General features: G+C 40.5%; 1 protein-coding gene across 1 annotated transcript in view; it reads right to left on the reverse strand.

Moving 5' to 3' along the window:
- Positions 1–24,298, reverse strand: part of LOC131895374 (carcinoembryonic antigen-related cell adhesion molecule 1-like) — a 349,579-nt gene that overhangs the window by 141,357 nt on the left and 183,924 nt on the right. The window contains exon 6 of the mRNA XM_059245814.1: positions 8,529–8,804. Coding sequence (XP_059101797.1) covers positions 8,529–8,804 — 276 coding nt within the window. The remainder of the gene's footprint in view (positions 1–8,528; positions 8,805–24,298) is intronic.

Consider the following 24,298-nt stretch of genomic DNA (forward strand, 5'->3'; position numbering starts at 1 on the left):
TGGGACCGAGTATGGTAGATCTAGCCCTCTGTATTTGGGCATTTGGGACCAGGATGAAACAGAAAATACTTACAGGTAATGTTCAGAGAGAATGGGTCACTTTTGGAGTCCCTCACTGAGTTCCAGGTTCACATTCATAGGGTCCTGTGTCAGTCCTCAACACTGAGTAAAGTAGGAGTCCTGTAGTCATAGGACAGGTTCAGCCTGTCATCTTTTCAGAAGCTTTGATCATTTATCCTCCACAGGTAGGCTGTATTCTGAGTCTCAGGCTCACACATTAATGCTACTGAGTCCTCACCCTCCATGGGATTGGAATTGTTGGTTGTGATGTTGGGCTTGGGTAGCAGTGCTATGCTGACCACAGAGAGATGATTGCCCTGTGTGGTACTTTTGTATCTTAAAAGGCCTCTTACAGCCAGACATAGTCTCTTAACTCCCAGCTGACACAGATCCTGAAAGAATCAGGCAGGAAGCAAATTAAAGGCAGAAGGAGTGGCTGAGTGCTCAGAGATAATGGGGCCTCCTGTGCTGTGTATGGTAGAAGCAAGGACTTTCTCGTGAGAGAACTGAGCTGCAGTGTTTGGTGATGGTCAGACTCAAGACTTGGAATCACAATTATCATTTTGTATCCTGGTCCTCACCCATTGCTGCCTTGAGACACAAGGTTCGAGTCCCTCTAGCTACACTGACCTCGCCTGCTTTGTGTAGACCAGAGCCCTCCAAGCCTTTGCTGTTCAGGGCTCTCCTACAGATAAGTTATGATTAGTCTTCCCATTGAGATTCCCTGAGAAACCTGACAGCCTGTCAGAGATCTCACAGAGCTCAGGATCTGCCTGACATTTAGGTCATGCTGGGTCACAGGTGGGCTATTCTTGTCAGGTGTTTAATGTTGATTGACATGAATCTGGGAGCCCTATAAGAATACTGTGTCTATGAAATGATCTAGAAGAGTGAAGGCCAACTAGTAGGTATCCATGATGGGGACCTGGAGATGTGGATTTGGACAGATAGCTTGTGCCACTGATGGCCTATGTGACCCTAACTCAATGACTGTGTTTGCTGCATCACTTTTTCTATAATAGGACATATGGTAAATGATCATTGCTATGCCTGCAAATTAACCTTAAATGTGAACAGTGATCTGACCTTCCACCAAGCAGTGTCTACTAGTATTTCCTGCAGCAAATAATCCCTGGACTGCGGTGGGAGAGATGGCTCAGTGGTTAAGAGCACTGGCAGCTCTTCTAGAGGTCCTGAGTTCAATTCCCTTACAACCATCTATAATTAAAATGTGGTGACCTTTCTGGTGTGCAGGCAGAACACTTTATATATAATAAGTAAATAAATAAATGAATGAATGAATGAATGAAGGCTAAACGGACTGTGGGAAGGAAACCCCAAGGAGCTGTTGGTAGAAATATGTAAATTTCACTTTGGAAAGAGGTGCAGGTTATAAGCAACCCATAGAAAATTGTAGTCAATGGCAGTGTATATTTCAGAGTAGTCAAGACAAATTTCCAATTTCTCACCATAACAAATGGGAGATAAAAGTGTAGTGGGTGTTACAGAGGTGACTTAGTCATTCTGTCTTGTACACAGACATCAAAGATTACACTCTATTTTTTCAAACTAAGTACAGTTGGGAGGCCATTTAAAGCACTATTAACAAGTAATAGACCATGGATCAAAACAGTGGGAAGATCATTTTCAAGTGCCAAAAAATGTTACGTATTGTACATCTGAATGTGGGCCAAAATATATAAAGAACTCTCAGAGTTCAACAATAGTAACAATAAAACCACAAGCAGCTCAATCCAAAGAGAAGGAAAGGCCCTGACATTTCTTTTAAAGAAAGAGGAACAGATGACCAATAAAGACAGGCTGGTTAGTTTTTGTCTATTTGACAGACTAAATTCACATGGGAAGAGAAAACCTCAGTTGAGGTTATCACCTCCATCATAATGGCCGGCAAGTCATTTTCTTAATTACTGTTTGGTGGAGGAGGACCTGGTGCTATCCCCTTGCAGATAGCCCCTTTCTTATGGGCTCTGTAAGAAAAGCAGCTGAGCAAGTTGTGGGAGCAAATCAGGAAGCTTTCCCCAGTGTTCTTGCCTACACTCCCCTCAATGACAGACCCTGATCAAGACATTTAAGCCTAATAAACCCTAACTGCCAAGTTGGTTTGGGTTGTGGCATTTCATCACAGTAACTGGAAAGCTATCTAGGACAACACATAAAGAATTGCTATGGGATCCGGGGGTTGGTGGTACATGCCTTTAGTTCCAGCACTTGGGAGGCAGAGACAGGCAGATATCTGGGATTTGAGGCCAGCCTAATCTACAGAGGGAGATCCAGGACAGGCACCAAAACTACACAGAGAAACCCTGTCTCAAAAACACCAAAAATTAAAAAAAAAAAAGAAATGCTATGGAGTTATGCGTAGGGCACATGGCTGTAATCCCAGCACTCAGGAGGCAGAGGCAGGTGTATCTGTGAGTTCCATGCCAGACTGGTCTGCAGAGTGAGTTCCAATACAATCAGGGATATACAGAGAAACCCTGTCTCAAAAAACCAAAAATGAATAAAAGAAAAAAGAAATGCTTATGGGCCAGGCAAGGTGGTGCACACCTTTGATCCCACTACTTTGGGAATTTCAGCCTGGCCAGCCAGGAGTATATAGTGAGACCCTGTCTCACAAACAAAAAACAAAAACATGCTTAACACCAGTAGTCATTGTAAAAATGCACATGATTGGCCAACCTAAACTGTACATTCTTAAGGATAAGTCATACATAAATTATAAGCTATTAAAGATAGTTATTAGGATACAAGTTAAAGCTTGATCAAAAATGATAAAATTCTCTATACAAATGTATTTTTAGAAACAGGCTAAATATGCTGAATATTAGCATAATCAATTCCTTACTTCACCCATGACATTTAAAAAATGTTTAAGCTTCCCACTTTAAACTATGCCATGTCTCTTACAGCCAGGAATTAGTCCAAATTATACTTTGAGATCATTTAGATTATATTTCCATTTACCAGGTCTAAAGATAATTTGACTTGCTATCCAATTTTCAATAAAAGATAGCTCACCACACAGTAATATATATATATATACCACAATCAAGTAGGCTTCATACAGATATGCAAGGATGGTTCAAAATACAAAAAAAATCTGTCAATGTAATCACCATATAAACAAACTGAAAGAAAAAATCCACAAGATCTTCTCATTAAATGCTGAAAAAGCCTTTGACAAAATCCAACAGCTCTTCATGACAAAGGTCTTGGGGTAATCAGGAATACATGGAAGATTTCTTAAAGTAATACAGGCAATTTACAGCACTCTGACAGCCAACATCAAATTAAATGGAGAGAAACTCAAAGCGATTCCACTAAAATCAGGAAGAAGACAAAGCTGCCCCTCTCACCATATTTATTCAATATAGTGCTCGAAGTTCTAAGTAGAGCAATAAGACAAAAACTAAAATCAGGGGGATACAAATTGGAAAGGAAAAAGTCAAACTTTCCCTATTTGCAGAAGATACGATAGTATGCATAAGTGACCCGGAATTTCTACCAGAAAACTCCTACAGCTGATAAACACCTTCCCACCTTGCTGGCAGAGGACTGATTGGATGAGTTGAAGTGTGAGGATCTTAGCAAGTGTCCTTTTCACCTCCCTTTGTTTCTAGGTTATATCTCCCTCTTCTTTCCGATCCTCGAATTCCATCAATTTCATCGAGGCAATCAAGTAAAGCTGAGGGAATGTTAGACAGGGTGATTGCAATTTTGTGTGTTGAATATTCAGCGTTTCTATCTTATTATCAGGGTCTCAGTTGTGGCAGCCATGAATAAGTGGTCTCTTGCAGCTGTGACCTAAGTGACAGAATGCCCAGGCTATTGACTTTCATTGTACCATGTCCTCTGCAGAGACCATGGTTTCTGCAGTGGGGTAGGACAGCAAGGCAGACTCTGTAAGACCCCAAATCCCCCTGCTTGGTGACTGTAGGGAACTCAGCCTCAAACTTGTAGAAACACTGTTGGAACTGCACTGCAATCTAAGACATGCCTCCTTCTCTGCCTCCACAGAGATCATATCTGCATGTGTCCTGAGGGCTATCTCAGGCTCACCTTCACAAAAATATTCCTCCACTAATAAATTGCTTGTCTCAGCCCTTCATGGTCACATCCTGGAGGATGAAATCTAGTAAATTACCAGGTTTAAAATTATGCATCAGACTCCCCCTCCTTTTTTCTCTCCCATTTTTATTTAGTAGCTATGTTGCAGTGGTTTCACCTTTTGGATAACGTGTGTCTCCCCACACTCCTTATGTATCAATGCCATACTCACATCTTTACTCCTTGTTGTGACAATTTGGGGTTCAAAACTCCAGTCTGCTCAAGAGTGATTATTAATGCTAATAATAATCACTTGACCAAGGTGGTATGGTATTTATGATGTGGCTGGCCCTGTATTTGTATCTGGTTTCATCTATATGATGATTCTGTCACATAGAAATTATTTCCATTCAGATGATGAAAAACTGGAGCTTAAAATGGTTTTCAAAAATTACTTAAATCTGTATGGTTAATCAGTGATAGACCTGGATACCTGGCTATAATGCTAACACTAGTTGTAGGAATAATTGCAGCAACATTTTTTTTCCTCTGTGTGTGGTATTTTGCCAAAAAAGTTTACTTGATTATTATATTAAGTCTTTAAAAACTACTGTGAGGCAGGTGAAGGATGTGATATAACCTAGCACCCTAGCATCAGAGTCTGAGGCAGGAGGATTGTGAATTTGAGGCAAGTCTGGGTTATATAATGAGACCCTTGCCCCCCAAAAGTCCCCCCATGCTACTGAAAGGAGAAAACTGCAGGTAAGGATGAAGATGAACAAAACAGAGGCTAGAGCAATGGCAAAGAAAGCTGATGCACCAAAAGTTGGTTCATCAAAAATGATTAACAGTATTAGCAACCTTTTCCCAGATTAATTTTAAAAAAAGCAGATGGATATTCATACAATTTGAGACCTCACCATCCATTCTCAAGAATATGAAGAATTTCAAGAGCACTCGGTAGTTATATGCTAACTGTTGTGTGGCCTAGATGCAATGGACAAATTCCTACAAACCTGGATTCTTAGAAATGGAATCCTGAAAGAAACAAAATTAAATAGCTGTATAACCAAAAAGATTGAATTAACAATAAATTGACAAAATTTCACAGACTTTGATAATAAAAACATTGAAACGTGATGGAAGTCCAGCTTAGTGTAACAAAGGCCATACATGGAAACCCATAACCAACATCATATGCAGTGGGGACACTGACAGCTTTCTCTTTAAGATCTAGAAGAACACAGGTTGCTGCTGTGACCACTTCTGTTCAAGGGACCTTTAGGAGTGCTACACAGAGCCATTAGGGTAGACAATGAAATGAAGGTGCCCAATTATGAGGTGCTAAAGATATCTGTAGATGACAGGAACTTGTTCATAGAAAATCCTGAACATTCTACAGAAAGTTCTCAGAAGTACATGAGCAAAACTAGTAAATTTGTTGGCTAATGAAATGAACATGCACAAGTGAGCTGTATTTCTGTATACTGCTATTGATCATGAACAATTTGATTTTTGTTTTTCCTGGCAGTAGTGCAGCTTGAACCTAGGGCCTCGTGCATGTCCAGCAAGTGTTCAGCCCCGGAGCAATAAATAGTCCCAGCCTTAATAGTGAACAATTGGAAAGGAAATGAAGAAAGTATTTATTTGTGAAAGCACCAAAAAGAATAAAATACTTAGAATTAACTCTACCAAGGAGATAAAAGACTTGCACTCACAAAACTACCAAATAAGAGATGATGAAAGAAGAGAAGAAATGACAGCCATTGGGGTTGATGGGTTGGAAGACTTAATCTCATTATTACTGTTGTTCTGCAGTACTGGGATTGAACCCAGGGCTTTGTGCATGGTAAGCAATGCACTACCACTGAGCTATACTCTAAGCTCTGCCTTCTAATTTTTATTTAGAAACAGGATGTCACTAAATTAATCAGGCTGGTCTTGTATTGGTTGTAGTAGGCACTTTTAGAATTTGGTACTCGTGCCTCAACTTCTTGAGTGGCTGGGACTTTTTTTAATAGATGACAATATCCTTGAATATACTCTATCAGTTCTATGCATATCAGATAAAAACCTCAGTGACATTTTGCACAGAAATAGCAAAGTCTAGTCTAGCTGTCCTGAAACTCACTATATAGATCAAGCTGGCCTCAATCTGCTTGTCTCTGCTCCAAAGAGCTGGGGTTAGAGGCAAGCACTACCATAAATGGCCTTAAAAGTCTTTTGTAAAAAAAAAAAAGAATAAAATTGCAGAACATCCCACAGGATTTCATAATTTTAGTACAAAGCTGCAACAATCAAAATAGTCTACTACTGACATAAAGGGATACATATAGATCAGTAATATAGAATTGGAAAGCCCAGAACTGCTCACGCACACTGGCCATGATTAAATTAAAGATAAGCTAATATGATAAATATGTGTGTTTATGGGGCACAGTTTTGCATATATATTATCATGTGTGTTAGATATGTACTGTTGGCATATCCAGCATTTCATCTGTCACTTTTTATGTTTGTTAAAAACATTCATTTCTGCTGGCTCTTTTGAATTAATTGCTGTGAAACAGAGTTGTCCTATTGAGTTACACAACTTGGAAGGCAATCTTGCTGTCCATCTAACTGTCTGTGCCAGATGTGTTTTGATCAGGCTGCTAAGAGTGCCCAATGTTGGAAGAAAAATCAGTTAAACAAGGGATGTTAGGAAGATGTAATATCCATGTAAAAGACTGAAGTTAAGCCTTCACCTAACAATGTATACAAATCAACTCTACATGGATCAAAGACCTAAAATGGATCAGAGCTGAAAGTCATCAGACTTTTAGGAGACAGGATGAAAGCACCTTGAAATTGGATTTCAAATGCTGTCTTTGTTATGATGACAGATGCATCATATGGGCCTTTTGGCTGCTTATATGTCTCTACACCACACGCATGTTTTGTAAATGAGGAGGACAGAAGAGGGTGCTGAATTCCTTGGAACTTCAGTTACAGACAGTAATAAGCTGCCATGTGGGTGCTGGGAATTGAATTCCTGTCCTTTGGAAGAGCTGCTAGGGCTCTGAACTATTGAGCTATCTCTCCATGCATTTGGTTTATGGGACTGGAGATCTAGCTCAATAGTTAAGAATCAAATACACACACACACACACACACACACACACACACTACTACTATTACTACTACACACCACAAAAAACAGATATCAGAAAACAAGAGTCTTGTGCAAGGAGCATAAGAATAAAAAACTCAGTATATGGGCCACCAAAATGGCTCAGTTGCGGAGTGCTTGCTGTACTCCCTCCTAGTACCTACCCCCAACTGCCACAGATAGATATAAATGCACAAACAATGTGGGCCAGTGAAATGGCTTACCAGATAAAGTGTTTGTTCACCTGCCTTAGTTCAATTCTCTGTACCCACAGAACTGGCCCTCAAAAATTGTTCTATGACCTCCACATACTAGAGGGGAATAACCATGCAAAATGAATAAATATGCAAACGTAGTAAGAAACTCAATACAGGGCCTTTCTATCTATGAATTTTATATTTATGGATCAAAACCTTGGAAACAAACTACTTGGAAAAGTATGTCTAGAATGAAAAATGTATTGTTTCCTCCTATCTTTGTCCTGTATTCAACAGAATAAGACTAGGGTCTATGCAGTATTCATATTAGGTATTGGAAATAATCTAAAGAAAATTTGATTGTGTGGTATGGGATGTAGTGGAACATGAATATTTTACTAGATTCTGAGGGTGGTCTGTGAGTCTGACTCAGACCCTAAACTCTTAATCACTTTGCATTTCTATTTGCTATATTAACATCTATTGTTGTTATTATTGTCCGGGTCTCACAATGTAATCTGGGCTGGCCTTGTGCTTCTTTTTTATGAAGAGATTTTCTATTCATTTCACATACCAACCACAGATTCCCCTTTCCTCATTCCCCCAGTCCACCAGCATTCCCACCCAATATACCCCTCTTCCCAACTCCTCCAAGGCAATGTCTCCCATGGGGAGTCAGCAGAGTCTAGTCCATTCAGTTGAGCGGCCTTGTACTTCTATGCCTCCTGCTTCATGTTCTCTCTTTTGAGACAGGGTCTCACTATGTAGCTTTGACTAATCTGAAACTGGTACAAGACCAGGGTGGTTGGGAACTCATAGAGATCCAACTGTCTTAGCCACTGGTGTGCTGGGGTTAAAGGCATGTAGCACTGTACTCTCCTTGCTTGGTGTGTTATCATGAGATTAACATGCATCCATCACCAAGCTGGCTGTATTTGTATCTTGAGCCATGTGTTTCTCCTTGTGACTTTGACCCATTCTGCACTCTGTTAATAAAGAAACTGCCCCCACCCCCAACACTATGGAGTAACAAGGGAGGGGAGGTCACTCACCTGTTATGTTCACCTGGATGGGGTCACTCCTCTTGGAACTGACTTGATTGGATACTTCACACTGATAGTCCCCGGAATGCGAACTCCTGGCAGGGACTATTTCGAGGGTGCTGTTGTTCGGGGACAGCTTCATCCTATTCGTGATCCTCAGACTCTGGCCTTTGAAGAGCCAATGGATTGAGATCCCAGGGTCGTCTGACAAGCACTTCAGGAACACAGAGGTCAGGTCTTTGACCGTGGTGTTGGTGAATTGGATGGAGGGTTTAATCACTGGTTCTGTGAATAAACAGTGGAGGGGACCAGCTGAGAGTCCTTCACCCTGAGAGATCTCAGCCAGCTCCCAGAGCACATACAATGAAGGGGCCCTCTGCAAGATCACATGTTCAAGATATAGTCTGTAAAGAAAGAGCTGAATCTTACTCCTACCAAGATCACCCACAGTGACCCTGACTCAGGGTATTTGTGTAGATTCCACACTAGGAGCCTCTTCAGCCCACATGTCCAGAAATCTCGGGGGGGGGGATGTATTTCCCAATGATATTTGTGGGAATTCTTGCTCACATTTTCTGTGAGTGTGAACAGTCCGATCCTGCCTTTATGAAATAGCCTTTTAATTTTTATTAAAAAATAATCATAGGGTTAAGATGGCCTAGCTAAACTTAAAGGTGTTAAAGGCTAGACCTCAGGACTGGAAGAAATCCTTAAGTGAAGAATTTCTGCTTGTAGAAAAATTATATTTCCTGCCCCATGGATATGGATTAAATACTACAGAGAAGAAGTGAACAGTTACAATGCTGACCACAGCCTGCCACTCTAATGCTCAGTACTAATATTTTTGGGGACAGTGTCTCACTGTACAGTTCTGGCTAGATTGGAACTTGCTGTGTAGACCAGGCTGCCTCAAAATCACACTATCTATGTGCCTCTTCCTCCTCAGTGTTGGCATCAAAGTTGTGCACAACCATGCTCAGCCAATATTTGTTTTTTAAACCTTGAGAAGAGTAAGCAAAAGAACATCATCAACTGTGAGAGACATAGTTGACCCTAAATCAGAACATGGCTCCCAGGCACCTTCTCAACCCATTCTTTTCATTCCATGGTGTCAGAACAGAGCCTGACACCCCACCCATGAGACAGAAGCAGACCTGGGAGCAGAGGTGTAGTCCCCATCTGTGTGGAAAATTTTCCCCAAATTTGGAGAATAAGAATGTGAGCAAAGTTGAAAGCCCTTGGGGTTCCTTGTAGGTCATGGAGATTATAAAATGAAAATGGAGGGGACTGGAAAGCTTGTGATAGGCACAGAAAGAAATCATGACCTTGAGGCTCTCCTAACCCTGGAAAGTCCCTCACATAACTGAAGACTTTCCAAGACTGGGAAAACCTCCTCCTCTCTTTGCAAGATCCATCCCTATCAGCCAGAAACCAGAGAATCAGGAGGGTATTAGACATAGGGATGGAGCAGGAGGCTTGGGGGAAGACTGAGTTTTGCTTGTTTCCACAGTCCTGGGCTGGAAATTAAATGCTTCAGCACCTTCACAGAAAGCCAAAAGACTCCACTCCAAACCTGGTGCTGATATTTTAGAGATTCACTTACTAAGAACTATAATGTTCTTGACTATGGTCTTACTGAGGACAGTGACAGTTATAGACAAGGAAGGTATAAGATCTCCTCTTATTAGTATTGATGTTGGGAATATAGAGCTCTTTGGATGATGACTGGAGCACTCCATTGACAAACCAAGAGTACTGTGCAGGTGGGTTAGCATCTGTGTGGCAGGAGATGTGAGGTTTGTCCTTCAATGGAAATGAATATTTGAGGGGAATATGATCTCGACATCAGGACCAACTGGAGAAAATAGAACAAAATCACATATGATGTCAGCAGAGGGAAGGGGAAATCCTGGTCTATAGAAGGACATAGTATCTCTTTGAGCTGTGCTTTTACCTTAGTTGAGCAGGTCCTACCCAGAGTTGGGAAGGAGATTAGTACAAGAGTACTCATTCAGCATGCACAAGCCCTGATCTTTCTCAAGCACAACACACACACCTCCCAATGGACACTCATGTGTTCAATGAGACTGAGTCTGACTTGTTCCCTGTGTCCATCACCCTGAGTCTCTCTAGGCAGAATTCCCTGCAACCCATTCAAGCTCAATGCTGGGCCTGTCCACATATGCTTGGGCTGGGACAGGATGCCCTGGCAGCCTAGGTATCTGTATGGTAGGTCTGTGTCATGAACCCAAGGGGACTGGGACTGAATGTGATAGATCAAGTCCTCTGTATTTAGGCAGTTGGGGCCAGGATGAAACAGAAAATACTTACAGGTAATGTTCAGAGAGAATGGATCACTTAGGGAGTCCCTCACTGGGTTCCAGGTTCACATTCATAGGGTCCTGTGTCAGTTCTCACAACACTGAGTAAAGTGAGAGTCCTGTTGTCCTCAGACAACTTCAGCGTGTCCTCTTCTGAGAGGCTTTGATCATTTATCCTCCACAGGTAGGTTATATTCTGAATCTTAGGCTCACACATTAATACTACTGAGTCCTCACTATCCATGGGATTGGAATTGATGGTTATGATGTTGGGCTTGGGTAGCAGTACTGTGCTGACCACAGAGAGATGATTACCCTGTGTGGTACTTCTGACTCTTGCAAAGGCCTCTTACAACCAGAGATAGTCTCTTAACTCCTAGCTGCCGCATATCTTTAAATAATCAGACAGGAAGCAAATTACAGGCAGATGGAGTGGCTGACTGCTCAGAGATAATGGGGCCTCTGGTTCTGTGTATGGAAGAAGAAAAGACTTTCTCATGAGTGAACTGAGCTGCAGTGTTTGGGGAGGGTCAGACTCAAGACTTGGAATCAGAGACCTCATTTTATCTCCTGGTCCTCACTGATCCATTGCCTGCCTTGAGACACAAGGTTCAGGTCTCTCAAGCTGCACTGACTTCCCCTCCTGAGTGTAGACCAGAGCCCTCTCAGCCTTTGCTGTTCAGGGCTGTCCTAAAGATAGGTTATGATTGAGCTTCCCTGAGAAACCTGACAGCCTGTCAGAGATCTCACAAGGCTCAGGATCTGCCTGACATTTAGTTCAGGCTGGGCCACAGTTGGGCTATTCTTGTCAGGTGTTTGATGTTGATTGACAAGAATGTCGGAGCCCTGTAATAATTCTGAGTCTATGAAATGACCTAGAGGAGTGAAGGTCACCTAGTAGGTCTTCATGGTGGGAAGGCTGGAGATGTGGTTTTGGACAGATAGCTTGTGTCACTGATGGCCTATGTGACCCTGACTCAACCACTGTGTTTCCTGTCTAAGTTTCCCTATAATAGGACACATGGTAAATGATCATTGCTAGGTCTGTAAGATAAACTTAAATGTGAACAATGACCTGACCTTCCACCAAGTTGTGTCTACTAAGTATTTGCCTGCAGAAAATAATCCCTGGACTGTGGTTAGAGAGATGGCTCAGTGGTTAAGAACACTGGCTGCATTCTGGGGAGGACCTGCCCAACTTAGCCCCAGGTTCTGCCCATTGGGCAGGACCCCACCCCAACCGGGAAAGTTCCCCTCTTCCAAAACTCCAGGCACACCCTGTAATCTACATGCCCTGCCCCCACACCCATCTGCCCAAGACACCTGCCACTGCCTGAGACTCAGAGACCAGCCCCAGCTCCCATCCGGCACTGAGCTTCCATCGGGACCAGAGAGAGGCTTCCTGAATCTGTCAGCTCTGTCTGGACCAAGAGCTCTGATAAGGCCAAGAACAAATCCACAAGGAGATGGGCAGACATCAAGGCAGAAGTACATACAACAAAATAAAGAGCAATACAGCATCACCAGATCCTAGCCCTCCTCCAACAGCTAGACCTGAACATCACAAAATGGAAGAAGCAGACGAAAGCAACCTTATGAATAACATCATGAAGATGCTAGAGGCTTATAAAGAAAAAAATCCAAAATTAATTGGAGGAACAAACAAAAAATGGGAAGAACGCTATAAAAAAACTAGAGGAAAGGACATATAAAGCAGAAGAAAACAATAAATCCCTGAAAGAATATCATGAAAACTGAATGAAACAGATGAAGGAAACAGTCCAAGACTGGAAAAAGAAAAAAATGAAGGAGACACAAACAGAGCAAATGCTGAAAATAGAAAATCTGAGTAAATGAACAGGAACTTCAGATGCAAGTATAACAAACAGAATGCAAGAGATGGAAGAGAGGATCTCTGGTGTTGAAGACACGGTAGAAGAAATATATTCATCAGTCAAAGAAAACACTAAAGCCAACAAAGTCATGACCCAAAATGTCCAAGAAATTTGGGACACCATGAACAGACCAAACCTACAAATAATAGGGATAGAGGAAGGAGAAGAATACCAACTCAAAGGCACAGATAATATATATTCAACAAGATCATAAAAGAAAACTTTCCCAACTTAAAGAAGGAAATGCCTATGAAGATACAAGAAGCCTATAGAACAACAAACAGAGTAGATCCCCAAAAAAAGTCACCTCAGCACATAATAATTAAACAACTAAATGTACAGAATAAAGAAAGAATATTAACAGCAGCAAAGGAAAAAGGTCAAGTGACTTATAAAGGCAAACCCATCAGAATAACACCCAATTTCTCAATGGAGAATTTGAAAGCCAGAAGGACCTGGACAGATGTAATGCAGATACTAACAGACCATGGATGCCAGCCTAGACTAATACACCCAGCAAAACTTTCAATCATCATAGATGGAGTGAACAAGACATTTCAAGACAAAGTCAGATTTAAACAATACTTATCCACAAACTCAGCCCTACAGAAAGCACTAGAAAGAAAATTACAACCTAAGGAATTCAGATACACCAAAGAAAACACAGACAATAGATAAAACCACAGCAGTAAACCCCAAAGAAGAGAAGTACACACACTACCCCCCCCCAAAAAAAATAACAGGGATGAACAATCACTGGTCATTAATATCCCTTAATATCAATGGACTTAATTCACCAATAAAAAGACACAGGCTAACAGAATGGATACAAAAGCAGGACCCATCTTTCTGCTGCATACAAGAAACACACCTCAAATTCAAAGACAGACACTACCTAAGAATGAAAGGCTGGGGAAAAACTTTCCAATCAAATGTTCTTAAGAAGCAACCGGGTGTAGCCATCCTAATATCTAGCAAAATAGACTTTAAACTAAAATCAATCAAAAGAGATCAAAAAGGGCATTACATACTCATCACAGGAAAGATCCACCAAGATGAAGTTTCAATTCTGAACATTATTGCCGCAAACACAAGGGCACCCACATATGTAAAAGAAACATTACTAAAGCTTAAATCTCATATAAAACCCAAGACATTAATAGTGGGAGACATTAACACCCTACTTTCACCACTGGACAGATCCCCAAATCAAAACTTAACAGAGAAATAAAGGACTTAACTGATGTTATGATTCAAATGGACTTAATCAATATCTAAAGAACATTCTATCCTAACAAAAAAGAATATACCTTCTTCTCAGCACCCCATGGAACCTTCTCTAAAACTGACCACATACTTGGCCACATAGCAAATCTCAACAGATACAAAACAATTGGAAAAACCTCCTGTGTTCTATCAGACCACCATGGGTTAAAGTTAGATTTCAACCACAACAAAAACTACAGAAAGCCTACAATCTCATGGAAACTGAATAATGCTCAACTGAATCACCAATGGGTTAAGGAAGAAAGAAAGAAAGAAAGAAAGAAAGAAAGAAATTAAAGACTTCCTAAAGATCAATGAAAATGAAGACACCACATACCCAAACTTATGGGACACTATGAAAGCAGTGCTAAGAGGGAAATTCATAGCACTAAATGCCCACATAAAGAAGTTGGAGATATGTCACACTAGGGACTTAACAGCACACCTGAAAGCTCTAGAACAAGAAGAAGCAAAGTCTCCCAGGAAGAATATATGCCAGGAAATCACCAAATTGGTAGGTGAAATCAATAAATAGAAACAAAGAGAACAATACAAAAAATTAATGGAACAAAGAGTTGGTTCTTTGAGAAAATCAACAAGATAGACAAGCCCTTATCCAAACTAACCAAAAGACAGAGAGAGAGAACATCCAAATTAACAAAATCAGAAATGAAAAGGGGGACATAACAACAGACAATCAGGAAATCCAGAGAATCATCAGGTCATACTTCAAAAACTTGTACTCCAAAAAATTGGAAAATCTAAAAAAAATGGATAATTATCTGGATTATACCTAAGTTAAATCAATTTTCTGGATTATACCTAAGTTAAATCAAGACCACATAAACTATTTAAATAGTCCAATTACCCCTAAGGAAATAGAATCAGTCATTAAAAGTCTCCCAACCAAAAAAAGCCCAGGACCAGATGGTTTCAGTGCAGAATTCTACCAGATCTTCCAAGAAGAGTTAATACCAACTCTCTTTAAATTGTTCCACACAATATAAGCAGAAGAAACATTAAAGAACTCCTTTTATGAGCCTACAATTATCCTGATTCCTAAACCAAACAAAGATGCAGAAAAGAAAGAGAACTACAGCCTGATCTCCCTCATGAACATTGATGCAAAAATACTCAAGAAAATACTGACAAACAGACTCCAAGAACACATCAAAACAATTATCCACCATGATCAAGTAGGCTTCATCCAAGGGATGCAAGGGTGGTTCAACTTAGGAAAGTCTGTCAGTATAATACACTGTATAAACAAACACAAAGAAAAAAAAACCACATGATCATCTCACCAGATGCAGAAAAGGCATTTGACAAAATCCAACACTCCTTCATGATAAAGGTCTTGGAGCGATCAGGAATAAGGGGAACATACCTAAACATAAAAAAGGAAATTTACAGCAAGCCAACAACCAACATCAAATTAAATGGAGAGAAACACAAAGAGATTCCACTAAAATCAGGAATGAGACAAGGATGTCTGCTCTCCCCACACTTATTCAATATAGTACTTGAAGTTCTAGTCAGAGCAATAAGACAATATAAGCAGATTAAGGGAATACAAATTGGAAAGTAAGAAGTCAAACTTTCCCTATTTGCAGATAACATGATTGTACACATGAGTGACCCCCAAAATTAAACCAAGGAATGCATACAGCCTATAAACACCATCAGCAACATAGCAGGATACAAGATCAACTCAAAAAATCTGTAGCCCTCCTTTATGCAATTGACAAACAGGCTGAGAAGGAAATCAGAGATACATTACCCTTTGCAATAGCCACAAATGATATAAAATACCTTGGGGTAACCTTAACTAAGCAAGTGAAAGACCTATATGACAAGAACTTTAAGTCCCTGAAAAAAGAAATTGAAGATGTCAGAAAATGGAAAGATCTCCCATGCACATTGATATGCAGGATTAACATAGTAAAAATGGCAATCTTACCAAAAGCAATCTACAGATTCAATGCAATCCCCATCAAAATACCAACACAATTCTTCACAGATCTGGAAAGAATAATACTCAACTTCATATGGAAAAACAAAAAAACCAGGATACCAAAAGAATCCTGCACAATAAAACAACAAATGGAGGCATCACGATCCCTGACCTCTAGCTCTACTGTAGAGCTACAGTAATAAAAACACCTTGGTACCGGCATAAAAACGACATGTAGACCAATGGAATCCAATTTATGACCCTGACATTAATCCACACACCTATAAACATATAATTTTTGACAAAGAAGCCAAAACTGTTTAATAGAAAAAAAGAAAGCATCTTCAACAAATGGTGCTGGCATAACTGGATGTCAACGTGTAGAAGGCTGCAAATAGATCGATATCTGTCACCATGCACTAAACTTAAGTCTGAGTGGATCAAAGACCTCAACATAAATCCAGTTACTCTGAACCTGATAGAAGAGAAAGTAGAAAGTAGTCATGAACGCATTGACATAGGAGATCACTTCCTAAATATAACACCAGTAGCACAGACATGAGAGAAACAATCAATCAATAAGACATCTTGAAACTGAGCAGCTTTTGTAGAGCAAAGGACATGATCAACAAGACAAAACGACAGCCTACAGAATGGGAAAAGATCTTCACCAACCCCATATCTGACAGAGGGCTGATATCCAGTATATATAAAGAACTAAGAGTAATTAGACATCAAAATGTCCAATTAAGAAATGGGCTATAGAACTAAACAGAGAATTCTCAACACAGGAAGTTCAAATGGCTGAAAGACCTTTAAGGAATTGCTCATCATCCCTAATCATCAGGGAAATGCAAATGAAAACAAATCTGAGATACCACCTTACACCTGTCAGAATGGCTAAGATCAAAACACTGAAGACAGCTTATGCTGGAGAGGATGTGGAGCAAGGGGAACTCTCCTCCACTGCTGGTGGGAATGCAAGCTTGTACAGCCACTTTGGAAATCAATATGGCGCTTTCCTAGAAAATTGGCAATCAATCTCCCTCAAGACCCACTCATATCACTCTTGGGCATATACCCAAGGAATGCTCAATCATACTACAAGGGCACTTGCTCAGCTATGTTCATATCAGCATTGTTTGTAATAGCCAGAACCTGGAAACAACCTAGATGCCCTTCAACTGAAGAATGGATAAACAAAATGTGGTACATATACACAATGGAATACTACTCAGCAGAGAAAAACAATGACATCATGAGGTTTGCAGGCAAATGGATGGATGTAGAAAAAAATCATCCTGAGTGAGGTAACCCAGACTCAGAAAGACAAACATGGTATGTACTCACTCATAGGAGGATACTAGATGTAAAACAAAGATGACTAGACTACTACTCACAACTCCAGGGAGGCTACATAGAAACCAGGACCCTAAGAAAGACACAGGGATCTCCCAATGACAGAGAAATGGATGAGATTTACATGAACAACCTGGACATGAGTGGGGGTAATGAAGGGCAAGTTTCCAGTGAAAGAGAGCTTAGGGAAGCGAGAGATCCCAGCTAGATCAACAACAGAGAGGGAGAACAAGGAATGTTCATGGTAAATGAAGACCACATGAGAATAGGAAGAAGCAAAGTGCTAGAGAGGCCCACAGAAATCCACAAAGATACCCCCACAACAGACTGCTGGCAATGGTCGAGAGACAGCCCGAACTGACCTCCTCTGGTAATAGGATGGCCAAACACCCTAATTGTCATGCTAGAAACCCCATCCAACGACTGAGGGGTCTGGATGCAGAGATCCATGGCTAGACCCCGGGTGGAACTCCGGGAGTCCAATTGGCAAGAAAGAGGAGGGTTTATATGACCGAGAATTGTTGAGACCAAGGTTGGATAAAGCACAGGGACAAATAGGCAAATAAATGGAAACACATGAACTATGAACCAATGGCTGAGGGGTCACCAACTGGATCAGGCCCTGTGAGTGGTTGAGACAGTTGATTGGCTTGATCTGTTTGGGAGGCATCCAGGCAGTGGGACCGGGTCCTGTGCTCATTGCATGAGTTGGCTGTTTGAAACCTGGGGCTTATGCAGCGACGCTTGGCTCAGCCTGGGAGGAGGGGACTGGACATGCCTGTACTGAGTCTACCAGGTTCATCTCAATCCTCCGGGGAGTCTTTGCCCTAGAGGAGATGGAAATGGGGGGTTCCCTGCGGGAAGGGAAGGGGGGTGGGAGGGGGGAGAACAAGGGAATCCATGGCTGATATGTAAAACTAAATTATATTGTAAAATAAAATAAAATTTTTAAAAAATGAAAAAAAACCTTATGAGTCTATAGAGTGGCAAATAGGTCTATACTGCACTTTCTCATGTATATCTAATAATTATCAATTCTCTGTTTATGGAAGCTCACCCATGAGGCCTGCATCCTTATGATTTATGGGTGTGAAATAAAGAAATAATACAGCATTTATTCCACTGCTTTTCTATTTTAGAAAGGCCTAGAACTCTTAATTGGACAAACATATACTTCATATACACTTAATATATACCTCAATAGCTCTTAACAATTGGTGCTTAATTTTTCATATCTTCCACTACAGACATCCCTTATTATCCACAAGCCAAGCCACAAAGTTACACCTAAGCAGCCAGAACCTTCTCACTTGTATTTGTAAAGTTCCTGATGTTTTCATAATGTCAAAGGAGGATATGTTTACATGTTTTCACAGGATACTGCCCCATCTTTATGAATCCTGGATTGCCTGGTCAAACCATATACTAGGCCGCTGCAGGACACGGTGCACTAAAGCTGCCAGTCTGAATACAGGCTGCTATTTACCTCTAGGTATTTAATATTGAGCTGTGATTTTATAAACAAATTGATACATTTCCAGATCTTTTTGATGAACTATGTTCATCAATGATATCAAAACTTATAGAAATATGATTAGAAATAATCCTGTCGTACATGAATTTTTATTAATTTTGACCAAAGATAATCAGGACTTGAGATATACTATAAATGAAACATTTCAGATTTTATGCTCTGACTATCCTGCTGTTTTGCTGAGACTCCAAAGATTCATAATCTTGCTCTGACAAAATTCACCACTGTTATCATATTGCTAATATGTCTAAAGATTTTGTCTTTTAAGAAGGTTCTTAAAAGCTTCAGGAAATCTAAATTTACCAATGCTCACAAGCCAAGAAGGACCAGAAGGAATGCAACCTGACTACAGTGTATGTCTTCCACTTACAAATTTTCTTTTTCTTCTATAGGACGGTGGATCTTTCCCTCTCTCCCTGGCCTGATATCCTCTTCTCTCATCTGCTAAAGCCGCACATTTAATATTCCATAGGTACACTTAAGAGAAAAAAGTTTCCTCCTGAGCCCCAAGCCTCTTCCTGAGACTTAGAGGCCAGCCCCCAGCTCCCATCTTGCCCCGGACTTCCCTTCTGGAGCACAGGTGAGTCCCCTGGCTTGCCCAAGACCCCATCCCTGGGCACCAGCCACTCCAGGGAAGACCTGCCCAACTTGGCCCTTAGGTTCTGGCCACTGGACAGGTTCCCTTCTAGCCCCACCGGGAAGGATCCCCTTCTCCAAGACCCCTGGCAGACCCTGCCGTCTCCACGCCCTGCCCCCATGCCCATCCGCTGGAGCCCCAAGCCTCTTCCTGAGACTTAGAGGCCGGCCCCCAGCTCCCATCTTCCCCCGGACTTCCCTTCTGGAGGAGAGAGAGAGAGAAAGAGAGAGAGAGAAGAGCTCCCATCCTGCCCCGGACTTCCCATCCTGCCCCGGACTTTCAATTTGGACAAGAGAACAACCATCTGGACAAGAGAGAGAGACTTCCTGAATCTGTCAGCTGTCTGAACCAAGTGTGCGGATAAGGCCAAGAACGAACCACAAGGAGATGGGCAGACGTCAAGGCAGAAACACATACAACAAAATGAATAGCAATACACCATCACCAGGCCCTAGCCCTCCTCCAACACCTAGACCTGAACATCAGAAATTGGAAGAAGCACAAGAAAATAGCCTTATGAATGACATCATGAAGAAGCTAGAGGCTTGTGTAGAGGAAAAGACAAAAAAATGTGAAGAACGCTGTAAACAACTAGAGGAAAGGGCAAACAAATTAGAAGAAATCAATAAAGTTCTGGAAGAAAACAATAAAGTACTGAAAGAAAATCAAGAAAAATCAATGAAACAAATGAAGGAAACAGTCCAAGACCTGAAAAGGGAAATAGAAAAAATGAAGAAGACACAAACAGAGGGAATGCTGGAAATAGAAAATCTGAGAAAACGATTGGGAACTTCAGATGCAAGTATAATCAACAGAATGCAAGAGATGGAAGAGAGGATCTCTAGCGTTGAAGATACAGTAGAAGAAATAGATTCATCAGTCAAAGAAAACACTAAAGCCAACAAAGTCATGAACCAAAATGTCCAAGAAATGTGAGACACCATGAAAAGACCAAACCTACGAATAATAGGGGCAGAAGAAGGAGAAGAATACCAACTCAGGGCACAGAAAATATATTCAACAAGATCATAGAAGAAAACTTTCCCAACTTAAAGAAGGAAATGCCTATGACGATACAAGAAGCCTATAGAACACCAAACAGACTAGACCCTAAAAAAAAGTCCCCTCGCCACATAATAATTAAACAATTAAACGTACAGAATAAAGAAAGAATACTAAGAGCAGAAAAGGAAAAAGGCCAAGTGAAATATAAAGGCAAACCTATCAGAATAACACCCGATTTCTCAATGGAGACTTTGAAAGCCAGAAGGACCTGGACAGATGTAATGCAGACACTAAGAGACCAAGGATGTCAGCCTAGACTAATATACCCAGCAAAACTTTCAATCATCATAGATGGAGTGAACAAGACATTCCATGACAAAGCCAGATTTAAACAATATTTATCCACAAACCCAGCCCTACAGAAAGCACTAGAAGGAAAATTCCAACCTAAGGAAGTCAGATACACCCTTGAAAACACAGGCAATAGATAAAGCCACAGCAGTAAACCCCACTGAAGAGAAATACACACACATCACCACCAAAAAATAACAGGAATGAACAATCACTGGTCATTAATATCCCTCAATATCAATGGACTTAATTCACCTATAAAAAGACATAGGCTTACAGAATGGATACGAAAGCAGGACCCATCTTTTTGCTGCATACAAGAAACACATCTCAAATTCAAAGATAGACACTACCTAAAAATAAAAGGCTGGGAAAAGACTTTCCAATCAAATGGTCTTAAGAAACAAGCGGGTGTAGCCGTCCTGACATCCAGCAAAATAGACTTCAAACTAAAATCAATCAAAAGAGATCAAAAAGGGCATTACATACTCATCACAGGAAAGATCCACCAAGATGAAGTCTCAATTCTGAACATTTATGCCCCAAACACAAGGGCACCCACATATGTAAAAGAAACATTACTAAAGCTTAAATCACATATAAAACCCCACACATTAATAGTGGGAGACCTCAACACCCCACTTTCACCACTGGACAGATCTCTCAAATTGAAACTTAACAGAGAAATAAAGGACTTAACTGATGTCATGACTCAAATGGACTTAATTGATATCTACAGAACATTCCATCCTAACAAAAAAGAATATACCTTCTTCTCAGCACTCCATGGAACCTTCTCTACAATCGACCACATACTTGGCCACAAAACAAATCTAAACAGATACAAAACAATTGGAATAACCTCCTGTGTTCTATCAGACAACCATGGTCTAAAGTTGGATTTCAACAACAAAAACTACAGAAAACCTACAATCTCATGGAAACTGAATAATACCCAACTGAATCACCAATGGGTTAAGGAAGAAATAAAGAAAGAAATTAAAGACTTCCTAGAGATCAACGAAAATGAAGACACCACATATCCAAACCTATGGGACACTGTGAAAGCAGTACTAAGACGGAAATTCATAGCTCTAAATGCCCACAGAAATAAGCTGGAGAAATCTCACGCTAGTGACTTAACAGCACACCTGAAAGTTCTAGAACAAGAAGAAGCAAAGTCTCCCAGGAAAAATAGATGCCAGGAAATTATCAAAGTGAGAGCAATAAAATAGAAACAAAGAGAACAATACAAAAAATTAATGAAACAAAGAGTTGGTTCTTTGAGAAAATCAACAAGATAGACAAGCCCTTACCCAAACTAACCAAAAGACAGAGAGAGAGCATCTAAATCAACAAAATCAGAAATGAAACGGGGGACATAACAGCAGACATTGAAAAAATCCAGAGAATCATCAGGTCATACTTCAAAAACCTCTATTCCATAGAACTGGAAAACCTAAAAGAAATAGATAATTTTCTGGATAGGTACCACATACCTAAATTAAACCAAGACAAGATAAACTATTTAAATAGTCCAATAACCCCTAACGAAATAGAAACAGTCATTAAAAGTCTCCCAACCAAAAAAGCCCAGGACCAGATGGTTTCAGTGCAGAATTCTACCAGATCTTCCAAGAAGAGTTAATACCAATACTCTCTAAATTGTTCCACACAATAGAAACAGAAGGAACATTACCAAACTCCTTCTATGAGGCTACAATTACCCTGATTCCTAAACCAAACAAGGATACAACAAAGAAAGAGAACTACAGACCGATCTCCCTCATGAACATTGATGCAAAAATACTCAATAAAATACTGGCAAACAGACTCCAAGAACACATCAAAACAATTATCCACCATGATCAAGTAGGATTCATTCCAGGGATGCAAGAGTGGTTCAGCATACGAATGTCTGTCAATGTAATACACCATATAAACAAACTCTAAGAAAAAAACCACATGATCATCTCACCAGATGCAGAAAAGGCATTTGACAAAATCCAACACCCCTTCATGATAAAGGTCTTGGAGCGATCAGGAATAAGGGGAACATTCCTAAACATAAAAAAGACAATTTACAGCAAGCCAACAGCCAACATCAAATTAAATGGAGAGAAACTCAAAGCAATTCCACTAAAATCAAGAACGAGGCAAGGCTGTCCGCTCTCCCCATACTTATTCAATATAGTACTTGAAGTTCTAGCCAGAGCATTAAGACAACATAAGAAGATTAAGGGGATACAAATTGGAAAAGAAGAAGTCAAGCTTTCCCTATTTGCAGATGACATGATAGTATACTTGAGCAACCCCAAAGATTCCACCAAGGAACTGATACAGCTTATAAACACCTTCAGCAACATAGCAGGATACAAGATCAACTCAAAAAATCAGTAGCCCTCCTATATACAATGGACAAAGAAGCAGAGAAGGAAATCAGAGTAACATCACCCTTTACTATAGCCACAATGACATAAAATACCTTGGGGTAACATTAACCAAGCAAGTGAAGGACCTATATGACAAGAACTTTAAGTCACTGAAAAAAGAAATTGAAGAAGATGTCAGAAAATGGAAAGATCTCCCATGCTCATGGATAGGCAGGACTAACATAGTAAAAATGGCAATCTTACCAAAAGCAATCTACAGATTCAATGCAATCCCCATCAAAATACCAACACAATTCTTCACAGACCTGGAAAGAATAATACTCAACTTCATATGGAAAAACAAAAAACCCAGGATAGCCAAAAGAATCCTGTACAATAACACAACCGCTGGAGGCATCACGATCCTTGACATCAAGCTGTATTATAGAGCTACAGTAATAAAAACAGCTTGGTACTGGCATAAAAACCGACATGTGGACCAATGGAATCGAATTGAAGACCCTGACATTAATCTGCACACCTATGGACATACAATTTTTGACAAAGGAGCCAAAAGTGCACAATGGAAAAAAGAAAGCATCTTCAAGAAATGGTGCTGGCACAACTGGATATCAACATGTAGAAGGCTGCAAATAGATCCATATCTATCACCGTGCACAAAACTTAAGTCCAAGTGGATCAAGGACCTCAACATAAATCCAGCTACTCTGAACCTGCTAGAAGAGAAAGTAGGAAGTAGTCTTGAATGCATTGGCATAGGAGACCACTTCCTAAATAGAACACCAGTAGCACAGACACTGAGAGAAACAATCAACCAACCAATGGGACCTCTTGAAACTGAGAATCTTTTGTAGAGCAAAGGATATGGTCAACAAGGCAAAGCGACAGCCTACAGAATGGGAAAAGATCTTCACCAACCCCACATCTGACAGAGGACTGATATCCAGAATATATAAGGAACTCAAGAAATTAGGCATCAAAATGCCCAACAGTCCAATTAAGAAATGGGCTATAGAACTAAACAGAGAATTCTCAACAGAGGAAACTCAAATGTCTGAAAGACA

The sequence above is a fragment of the Peromyscus eremicus genome, chromosome 1 (genome assembly GCF_949786415.1).
Source record: "Peromyscus eremicus chromosome 1, PerEre_H2_v1, whole genome shotgun sequence".
Taxonomy (NCBI): domain Eukaryota; kingdom Metazoa; phylum Chordata; class Mammalia; order Rodentia; family Cricetidae; genus Peromyscus; species Peromyscus eremicus.